Source organism: Diuraphis noxia, unplaced genomic scaffold (genome assembly GCF_037042655.1).
Source record: "Diuraphis noxia isolate RWA-SAM2 unplaced genomic scaffold, SU_Dnox_SAM2 contig0001, whole genome shotgun sequence".
In the NCBI taxonomy this organism is placed as follows: Eukaryota; Metazoa; Arthropoda; class Insecta; order Hemiptera; family Aphididae; genus Diuraphis; species Diuraphis noxia.
Window position 1 is genome coordinate 99,761,633 of NW_028301711.1, and position 11,772 is coordinate 99,773,404.

An 11,772-nucleotide genomic window follows, 5' to 3' on the forward strand; every position below is an offset into this window, starting at 1 on the left:
GGTCAAATTTTATTTGAAATTTTTTGCAAGTGTTAGTGTTATATTTTTCCTTGAGGTAATAGAACGTGCATAGATTTTAATTTCCTTATGTTTTCCGTCAAAACGGAAACACCAATGATGTGTTGTGCAAAAACTACGGACGCAACTCGGATATCGCGATGTACCTATATTTTCGTATTTTGGGACGCAATTCGTATGCAGCCAAACCTTTAATAAATTATTTTTTAGAACTTATATGATTATAAATTAAATTAATGTTTCCTACAGCTGATTTTTTTGCTTTCTTATTTAAATAAAATTTTGCTATAAAATATATTTAAAATACTATTATTATGACAACCAAATATTTGTTTGTGTATATGTTACGGTCCAGGTGGATAAATGGTCATTGTAAACACTGACCGGAAAAAGTTTACAATGTCCAAGTTATTCAAGCCAAGTAGATAATTATTCACATAAACCAGGCATTGTAAACAACGGCCAGTACTACAGGTGCCAAGTGAACAATTATATTGATAAATATTATAATGAACATTATATAATAATTTTATTTAATATGTTTTAAGAAATTTGATTAGTAAACAAAATGGAGAATATTAAAAAGTTCTTCGTTATGTACGTAATATTTAATTTGGTTACCTTCATTTATTGGGACAACAAGTCTTTCCACATTACAGACTTTCATTGTATCATACTTCTTAATCAATTTATAATCATTTGGAATTTTCGTTTTTTTTGATTTTAATTCTTTCAAATGTAATATAAGTTCATCATATTTAATTTTACTTAAATACGTACTGTTAGGTTTTTTAAAATCTAAAATATTATTTAAACGATTAATAAATGTATTTTCCATTTTAAAAACTACACACATAAAATATACTACACAATTATAACACAGCATTAAACGGTGCGGTCCCACGACTCGTGCATTTGACGAATATTCGGTATTTGTGGATACTCGCCAAGTAGTGGGAATGGAGTACTTGTACGAATATTCGTTATTCGCTATTCGTTATTCGTCATTCGCCACCTTCCCGCGGATTGTCGGTAAATGTGCATAGGCGGACATTTGGTTCAATTTTTAGGGGGGCTATAATAATCCAATGTAAAGTGGACCGCAGGGGCTTCGCCCCCGCACCCCCACATGCTATAAACATATAACTAATACAAATATTGATATTTTTAATTTGTATTAAAAAAAAAAAAAAACACTAAATAAGGTAAATTTAAAAATAATTAATATTTTATTTTAATAACAAATATCTATTTTTATCGGCAAAAATATTCAAAATATCATTGCTATTTATATTTTTAGACATGTCTTTTTCAATATATAGTATAGAAAGATCGCTGAATCTATCCTGAAGCATCGATGTTCTTAACCATGTTTTTATTTTCCTCATTGCACTGAAACTTCTTTCGCAAGTAGCTGAACTAATTGGTATTGTTAATGCTATTATAAATAGTTTTTGCAAATTAGGGAATATGGTTTTGTTTTCTGACAAAACTCTTAAAACATCATCAATATTAAAATTCACATCATAACCAATATTTTGAAGTACAACATTTTTGGCCACTGTCATTTCTGAATTAAGACATTCTTTGGACACATCCACTAAAGACTAAACATAAATATAAAATAATATACTAATAATTATATATGAAATTATCAATACTGTTATTTATGAAGCAATATTTTAATATCATTTTAGATATTTACATGATAATGGCTAATGAAATGAAGACTATCATTAAAGTTCAACTCGAAAAAATTATCAATAGATGAAGCCATCATTAGACTTTCTGGTGAAAATCGTTTTTTAAAATTTGTAATAACTACATCCAAGACAGAATAAAAAAAATTAGTCCTGAAATAATCTTCTGCAGTAGACTGTTTTGTTTTTTCATTAGATATATATTGGTCACTAGTAGATGTATTGACAATATAATTTTTTAAAGTTTTTGGCCCCATTCTTTTTCTTTTTGATCCTATATGACAGTAAGCATAATATTGAAACATTAATTTATTTTAATACCTGTACCTATATAAAATATTTGATATTTACCTAGAGATGGAATTTCAATCAATATGTTATGTTCATTCAAAAACATTGATATCTCACTCCAAAGTTCAGAAAACCCTACAGATGTAGGTTACCTTTGATAAGATTGCTTGCTTTTCCAAGAGTTGCTGTCTTCTCTTGTAGTTTAATTGTTAAAATGTTAATTATAGACAACACTTTTTGCAATATGAACAATTGAACAGCAAACGTTTCTTTTCTAATACTTGAAAGTATTCCTAAGAAAAATCAATTTTAACAAAATCAGCTACATAGAAATAATTAGCAATTTAAAATTCAAAAAATACCTATGGCCTCATTCACATCTCTATCACTTTCATCTTCAATTTCTTCTTCTAATGCACTATTGCTTTAAAATTTTTTTTTATAGCTTCGCAGTTTCGGTACCGACAATTCCAACGTGTATCACTCAACTTAGAGATTGCTAATTTTTGTATTCCCAAACTTGTTTGTATATCATTGTACTTTTTATTTATGCTCGGTTTTGAAAAATGCACATACAGTGCTTCTAAAGTATTAAAAACACTTCTTGTTTCCTATAGATAAATAAATAAATATTTAGAAGAGAACCGTTAAATTTAAATCATAAATTATACCTTAACAAGTTTACACATATCCAAAACCACTAGGTTTACTCTGTGGGCCATGCAGTGAGTATAAATAGCATACGGATAATTTTCTTTCACTTTTGCTTGTACCCCATTGAATCTCCCTGACATAACACTTGCACCATCAAATGATTGAGCTACAATTGGTGTTTGTGGATTTATACCACAGATTTTTAAATATTCAATAATGTGTTGTGTTAATGTTTCAGCATTTTGTTTATTAGAGCAGTCAATAAATCCCAAAAACCTTTCAATAACATTAAACCCTTTACAGTATCTAACACATAATGACATCTGTTCTTGTTTAAAACATCTGAAAAATTATAAACAGAAAGAAAAAATATATAATAATGTAAGAAAAAATTGTTAATAATACAAAAAATAAATAAATAGCTTAATTATAAATTAAAATGTACCTTGCTTCGTCGCACATTATACTAAATGAACCAGCATTCTTAATTTCTTGAACAATTGTATCTTTAACATGTTTTGAACAAATCGCAATAATTTCATTCTGAATTCTATGGCTTGAATAATTAGTTTTTTCACAATATTTTGCAGCAAAGTCAGGATTATGTTTTGCCATCACATCACATATTTCTTTAAAATTTCCTAAAATTTATTAAGTTTTTAATTTTATACAGTTTAAGCATATTGTATTAGGCAGTAGGCACCTTGGTTTAAAGAATTAGCTGTTTCATCGTGACCCCGAAAACTAATTCCTTGGCGACTTAGCAATAATGATATATCAATCAACATTTTCATATAATTCCTATTCATTGCTACAAGCATACTGTGCTGTGAAGATATTTGAGTCAGAACACTTCCAGTAATTTCAGTTTTTTTATGTGAAGTCCATTTAGCCATGCAAGTGAGGTGATGTTTGGTTTCAGAATGAGCAAAAAGCTTACTTAATTTATTTCTCATAGCACCCCTTGAACCACTTAGCTATAGTAGAAGCAATGAAGCAAACAATTTACAATATTTTATATAAATATATATTAAAATAATACTATAATAGTTAGGCACATAACATTTTAAAAACAACTTGCCTTCTTCCAGTTTTTAAAACCAGCCTTAGTAAAACTATCTATGCAATTATCATTAGCACCACTGCTATAGTTACGGCAAGCAAAGCAATAAACTGCATCTTTAGAAATACTATATTCTAACCATTCATGCTGAATATAATATGAAGCATTAAAGCTTCGATTTTGTGTTCCAAATCTAGTCATAGGATATGACTAAAATAATGAAATATCATGTTATTATCATAACAATAAAATTATTAATAATAAAATATCAAACATAATATAAATAAATAATAATATATATAACACAAAATATCAAGCATGTTGACAAAAGCATATATTATTTTTAAATTCAAATTCAAATTTTATTGTTTCATGTTTCATAGTTTCATAGGTAGGAAACAAATAGCAGCACTTACCTTCAAAATTGGACGCACTGGTCCACTTAACAAGTTTCCTAAATCACTAGTTCCGTTATTAACTTTTTCTAACTCTAAGTCATCTAATTCGTCATGGTCAACTGGTCCATTTAACGTGTTTCTTAGATCACCAGTTTCGTTATTAACTTCTTCTAATTGTAAATCATCCAAGTCGTCATTGTAAACGAGGTTTGTTTCAATGTTGTTAACATTTTTTATTTTTTCTTTCTTTTTAAGATCTTTTTTCACATTAAAAATACTAAACAAATTTGCCATGTTCAAAAATCAAAACACTTAACGTCTACGTCACAACACTCAACCGAGTCAACCGAACTACCAATTAAACTATTATAGTATTATTATAGTTGTATACTCGTATTCAACAATATTAACCGTCAATGGCGTCAATACTCAATTGTCATAACCACAAAAACGTTGAAACCTAAACAATTTTTATACACACAGATATATAAAAATTTTTATATATCTGTGATTATACACTAATTAATAATAATAATTATTATTATCAGAATGTCAGCGCGGCACGTGAGAGACCGTTTCTATCATGAGTAACCTAACCGCCGCCTAGCATACCGATAAGACGTGATAACGCGTCGTCTATGGGATATCCGCGTGACCGCGTGTTCGTAAATTAAATGAATTCGGTCAGTTGTTGGTGGCGGTGGATTTGATTGTTTGATGGCTATATATTCTAAGATTTTTAATGATATTATATTAGCGTCATTTGTTGGTTAAATATTATTTTACGATTTTCAAATAAAACGAAAACATAATAATTAAATCAACGAATAACATTAATAATTAAATTTCGATTTTGAGGGGGCTATTAAAATATTTAGGGGGGCTAAGCCCCCCTAAGCCCCCCCCCGATGTCCGCCTATGTAAATGTGACACGAGTCAAAGAGAATTTAATTACCAAAATAGATCTTATTATATTATTATAATATTATATCTTATTATTCTAGTATTCGTGGATATTCGTTAAATGTACGAGTTGTGGGAATGGTCTACTTGGCTATTCGTATAACTTGCCGATTATTTGAGTATTCGTGGATATTCGTCAAATACACGAGTCGTGGGATCCCGGCTTAAGATAAATTACTTAGATAATACTTTAAAATAACTAATATTCACATTGCCCACACCAGTTTTAGCATTGTATACAATGACTAGACATTGTATTACAATGACTAGTCTATATGGGAATTGAATATGCATTATTTACTTTGCCCAAATATCTTAGACATTGTTTACAATGTCCGGGCATTGTATTACAATGAATGATTTATCCACCTGGACCGTAACATATATACATAAATTCATATGTTTTATCTACAGTAAGTGAATTTAATAACATATCTTGTTGGTCTAATTGGATATTTATTTAATTGAACGCTTCTTTATTAAATTTAATATTTTTTACTTCATCGAAGTGAATAGGTTTGGGATAGGGCTGATTTGAAAATTTGAAAACATTACAGTATGAATCATTCATAAGAGATAAGTTTACCGGAACTGAGAGAGATGTTTGATTTAATATTTGTTCAGTTTGTAGTACATCTTTCGGGGTGTAAGCAATACACCCAGACTTCAAGTATAACTTTCCTGAACTTATAATTTTTTGAGTTAATGATTGTTTATTACAAATTATAGTAATTGTAGGGGGGGGGGGGGTTATCACATACAAAAAACCAACGATTTTTGAAAAATGAGGGATATCACATTTCTGTTTTGAATTCAGAGATATAAGTATCACATTGAGGTGGTTTAGTTACATCATTTTTTAGTAATTCTGTCACACATGTGGGGTCTGTGTCACAATGTTATGTATAATTTCATTAAATCCACAAGCAAATATTGTCGCCACTACTTTACAGTGACTTAAATCTGGCCAAATAAAATATTTGGTCATTATTTTGTGCATTAACAAATACATAGAATTTTTAGTCATATGGAGAAATTGACCATGTTCATTAATTGAAATGTAAATCAGTAATATGTAATAAATGTTGAAATTTTCTATAAGGCACCGATGAAATTTTAAAGAAAAAATAAATCTGTCATTTACTGTGTGTATTTCAATATTTAATATTTTGAATATTATCCTCATCAAACTTAACAGGGATTTTCAAATCGTCCGGGAGAACCTACTTATAAACATGTCCAATTAAAAAACAGTGTTTTCTACTAGTACCTATCTAAGATACTACCCAGCCTATAATGAACAAGATTTTGCAACACTTGTGAATAAATAATTAACGTATCATTTTATTTACTTGATTGTCCGTGATTATTATTGGAATTGTCATTTAAAATCTCGGTGGTATTACTGCCATGATCGAATTGTCTTTATGTTGAATGATCTGATCTAATAATATAAAATTGTCTCCAGTCATTGTTGACGTTATATCACTCTTTGCGTAATCTATTGCTATTTTATTATCTTCTAAAAATTATTTAACTAAAATTCCATCATGAGGTATTGGAAAATTATTATTAACAACTTGAACTTATCTTTTCTCTTTTCCAAAATATAATGTTAAATTTGTTGACCCAATTATATTTACAAAATATTTTTCAATACCTTTTAATTTATATAGATGAAAAACATCAACTCTAATATTGTCCTAATAATAATAATAATAATAATTTTATACTCATAATTATAGGCAGAATACAGATTTAGTGATATGAAATTAACAAACACGTGTATATTAATAGGTTTATTACTCGACCATATACACTGTACAGCCAATGCACTCTTCATTCTCCTCTGCCAATCCGTCATTCATCATATTCCTTATATCTTAATTTAACAAGGACCATTCATCCTTATATTTAAAGTGCTTATTTGCAGCTCCAGGATTGTCCAATGTTTATTTTAACTTAAAATAACTATTGTAATGTTATTTTTTTATAACTACTATTACATTTGTATTTATTGTTAATGTTTATTATTGTTTATTCATAACAAAATTTACATTATAAATATTATAAATAATATAGATAAATTTAACACATTTAAAAGCTGAAACTAAACATTGGCCAAGGAATTCTAATAAAATTTGTCGATTGTTCATTATTATATCATTCAAAATTATTTATAAGAATACTTAATTTCAATAGAAAATAAATAATTTCTATAACTTTGTCGAAATTTATGTATACCCTGTTAGTGATTTGTGTATCGGTACCTTTTATTCACATCCTATTCATGAGCAATGTAAAATATTATGTATATAATTTAAAAAGATTATTTTACTTTATGAATACATTTAAAAATGTATGCCAATTTTAAGCACCTCTATAACAGGAATAAAAATTATGGCATTAATGAAAAAAAAAAATCAAGATTTTTAAATTAATATAAAAAATAACTGTTCAATTTATTACCTACCAAGGGATGTTTATGGTAACACATGAATAAATTTAAAACGGGCTAGTTTATTTTAATGCCTGCATAAAAGTAGTTAGTTATAGAGAAACCATTATAATGATTACAAGTAAAATTAATAAAACTTTATAATGAAAATATGTGAACCAAATGATCTGTTAAACCTATATGTCATACTGAAGCTTAAAATGTGTATTAAGTGTTTCATAAATAACATTATTTAGATAATTTAAAATTATTTGTCATACACTTAGAATCAGTTTGAATCATTAATATGTCATATTATCATCATGTATCTACTTAATATTAAATAAATAATTTTTTATACAAATCATTTGCAACCCAAAATATTAATTTTTATTTAATTTGTGTTGAATGTTCACTTTAAAGTATGGTGTAGGTGTCTACTATTGTATTTAAATATATGAGTCGATACTAAAACTAAGTATTTATTTAAACAATAATACAATGAGATACAACAGAACATTTTTTTATGTATTTTTTTGTGATTTATGATTTGATGGTAAGTTTTTGATCCTATAGTTCAAAATTGACAAGTACACTAAAAGAACCACTGGCAAGACATTGCGTTCTGTAAGTTCTTAGTGTTTTCATATGTGTGTTTAAGTGAAACCGCTGTTATGGCGTTACATTTTGTAAGTTCCATGTTGTGTGGTAAATAATGATCATGAACATAAGTCATAAATAAACATTGTCACAAATTTTGAATTTGTTACAAACACTAATTGCATACATACAAGTAGTTACCTATATTATGCAGTAAAGTGGACAATTTTTAATAATTAAGTTGAATCATTAATTTTATATAATACTTCATATAAAATATATATATATATAAAATATGCAGGTTCTATACAATTTGTATTTAGATAAAAATGCATTAAAATATTTGATGATGATGATATTATATAATTTTATATGAAATAGGTACTAAAAGTGTATGTCAAATTAATTTGCATTAAAATTTTCAATAGCACTATTAAGTGTTGATAAATTGTGATAATATTGATATCACATATATTTTAACAAGAACTGTAGACAATTTTCTATATTGAGTAAAAAAATTATTATTTTTTTAAATGTAATAAACGTTTGCTTTAGCGACTTAAGAGAGTTAAGTTATGAGTTGCAAGACAAGTCAACATAGCATTTATTTCTTCTGTTGGAATGGAGAAAAATACTAATATGATAAAATGGCAATTTTCATTAAACAAAAACTAAATCAAATAATATCTCTATAACTATATATTTACAATTTATTGTTCATAACACAATATAGTTAAATTTAAACCTTGGTAGACATATTTATGTATTTTACTATAAATATGAATTCCTCGTAGGAAAAAAATATTAATACTATAATACTTATGATCCCATTTACAAATTAAAAAAAATAAATGGCTTTATATTCGCATTCACAGATTTGTTGTATTTTTCTTGTTGCATGAGAAAACTATTTTTAGATAGGTCTATTAGATGATAGAAGCATTAATGACCATTTTTTTTAAGAAAAAAAGTACCGATATGACAAATTGTAAATTTAACAAATAATATGAATCAAATATTTTTTTTCGAGTAATTTCATCTATATTTCCACATCTATTTTGACATTGCATTGTTTTATATGTATTTGGCTGCATCAATTTATTACCTAATAAAACACCTTTTCTGTTTGTACCTATATGAATTTCCAGCTCTTCTTGAAGTTGATTTCATTCTTTGTTGATTAGTTTTTATTGGCTTCCTCAGAGACCATCTTCTCCTACTAATAATATATAAACATTTTGGCATTTATTGGTTAATTTTCTACACTCCTTTCTATTTCTGTGTTAGGTTCTTGTTCAATAAACGATACATTTTTACCTTGAAAAATTTCATTTCTATTAATTTTTGTATCCAAATTCTGACAATTAGCGTTATCTTCAATACTATATTGTACAATATTATTTGTACATTCTATTTGCTCATTTTCTTCATTAATTTCCATGATCATGTCGTGTATGCACTTTAAGGTCCATACACTTAATCTCTAATTATTTGACTAAAAGACCATGAACTAACCGGTTTCAATTTAGTCTTAAGGCACCTGCACACTTAACTTGAAACATATACAACGCTCCAGAGATGGCGTTGTACGCCGTATTGTTGCCGTCGCTGTAGGCGCTGTGAAGTCGCTGTGAAGCTTTAAATCTAAAAATAAACCACCCAACGCTTCAACCATCTGGTTAACCGTCAAGTATTGTAATTTTTAATGATGAGATTATGGGTAAAATATATTGTTTCATATAAATTAACGACATCGCTGTTATGTGTGCCTTATCATCAAATCTACCAAAATTAATGATTCTTTGAATAATTTTTTTTAATAATTGTTCAACGTAATTTAGGATCGTGTGTTATATTATTTATTAATTTTTTTAACCTGTAGATTATATGAGATAGACAATTTTTTTTACCCTCTTCACAGTTTCTTCATAATTTTTTAAATCCTGTGTATCTAATTTCCAATAAGCCAGAAACATAATTTCCAACTCGCCTTCCAGTATATCATATGGCAATGTAGTACGAGATTCAAATAATTTGTGTACCATAAATTCGAATTCTGTAACATACCTAGGCGGAATGTGTCCGTAAGTTAAATCATATACTAAGATATATTTTTTTAAATTAGTCTGCAGGTTTTGTATGACTGGAAAATTGAGTTTATTAGTACTATATGTTTTCAAAAGTTCCCCCAGTTAAAACGTTTGTACTACCATAATTTTCCGATTAACTGACTCAATTTTCTCTAAAATTTTCGATATATCGGTATACCCGTTAGGGCATTTAAACTGACTAATATGACGATCGTATTCGGGGACTGTGTATTTAATAGGTTTAACGTTATTTATACATTTTTCTTGGAATTTTTTATCTGAAATCAGTAAAAAAAATTTAAATGTTTTTATTAAAGTTATAAAATATTTTTTATCTACAGCTGTTTTATGAAGTGTATACTCTGGTGAATCCTGATATTCAGGTTGGTTTTTAACATAATATGTATAGTCTGCAGGATCAATGTCTGCATCTAGGTATTGTAAACTATCTAAGACTACATTGCTTGTTATTTCTTCAAAATGTACGGTAAGATTTTTTTTTGATTTACTATATCTATCAGCTATCGGTACCGTTCGTAGTCGTTGTTCATAATTTTTTATAAAAGTCTCAAAATCTGAATCGGAATCAGAATCTGAAGCCGAAATCGAACTTTCTGAATCCATACAACTATCACAACCATCATAATTCTTATTACTTTTATCACGGTCATCAGTGTTATCTATAATGTTGTTATAATTGTTGTAATTTAATTTTTGTTTTATTTTTAATTACTACCAATTCCGATATTTCAATATCTGGATCAAAAGTTGTGTCATTTACAATACCTTTATCGTTGTTGATTTTGACTCTTTCCTCTTCGTTGTTAGAAGTCGCGGAAACTTCTGTCACCAACACTGGTATAATGGAGGTGGTGCTACAGTTGCTGGCAGAGGAGCCTGTGGCGGAGTCAACGGTCGGTGCGGTGGTTGTGATGGTAATGGCGGTGCCGATAACGCTATTGGCAATATCTGCAGTATTATTGCGTGGTTTATGTGACGACGATGAGGATGGTTGTAATTTCGATGGTAAACTTGGCAGTGTTGGTGATATTTTGACGTGCATGTCCCCAACCCCACCCAATAACAATTTTAACAATTCAGCATTTAGCAGTCAATTAGCAACAATTTGCAAGACTATTTTCACAATTTGCAACCCTTCAGTTGAATCATAAAATAAAAAAAATTAAGGGTGGGGGCTGGGGACATATGACTTCAGCCCCAACCATATCATCAAGAACACATTTTTAAATTATTGTTGTACAATCATTTAGCAGCAAATTAGCAACAATTTGCAAGGTAGTCGTCGAAACTTGCAAACCAATATTTCGCCTGTAATATGTGTTTCCGAAATTTGCACATGTCCCCAGCCCCACCCCGGACCGATATAATGTGATTTTCGCATTGCGATTCATTCAGATTTTTGAAAAAGCTAATTTGATATAATACAGTTGGTGAATTAACTGGACATTTCGAATTTCATCAGATACACTAATTTCATCGGATCCGAGAATACACTACGGGTGATTTGGCAGAACTTTTGCGCGATATGTATGGCGAT

The 11,772-nt window shown here is 28.4% G+C and overlaps 2 protein-coding genes and 1 pseudogene across 2 annotated transcripts; all 3 read right to left on the bottom strand.

Annotated features, from left to right (window-relative positions):
• Positions 1-217: 217 nt before the first annotated feature.
• On the bottom strand, positions 218-6,075 carry LOC149062767 (uncharacterized; annotated as a pseudogene).
• On the bottom strand, positions 1,220-2,148 carry LOC149062768 (zinc finger MYM-type protein 1-like). Its single transcript, XM_089217447.1, has 3 exons — positions 2,070-2,148; positions 1,724-1,992; positions 1,220-1,625 (listed from the first exon to the last, which is right to left on the bottom strand). Exons 1-3 carry the CDS (start codon positions 2,113-2,115, stop codon positions 1,248-1,250), a joined length of 693 nt encoding a protein of 230 aa, XP_089073573.1. The 5' UTR covers positions 2,116-2,148; the 3' UTR covers positions 1,220-1,247.
• LOC149062769 (zinc finger MYM-type protein 1-like) lies at positions 2,383-3,619 on the bottom strand. Its single transcript, XM_089217446.1, has 4 exons — positions 3,367-3,619; positions 3,109-3,304; positions 2,681-3,005; positions 2,383-2,620 (listed from the first exon to the last, which is right to left on the bottom strand). The coding sequence occupies exons 1-4, from the start codon at positions 3,617-3,619 to the stop codon at positions 2,420-2,422; spliced, it is 975 nt and encodes a 324-aa protein (XP_089073572.1). The 3' UTR covers positions 2,383-2,419.
• Positions 6,076-11,772: the final 5,697 nt, after the last annotated feature.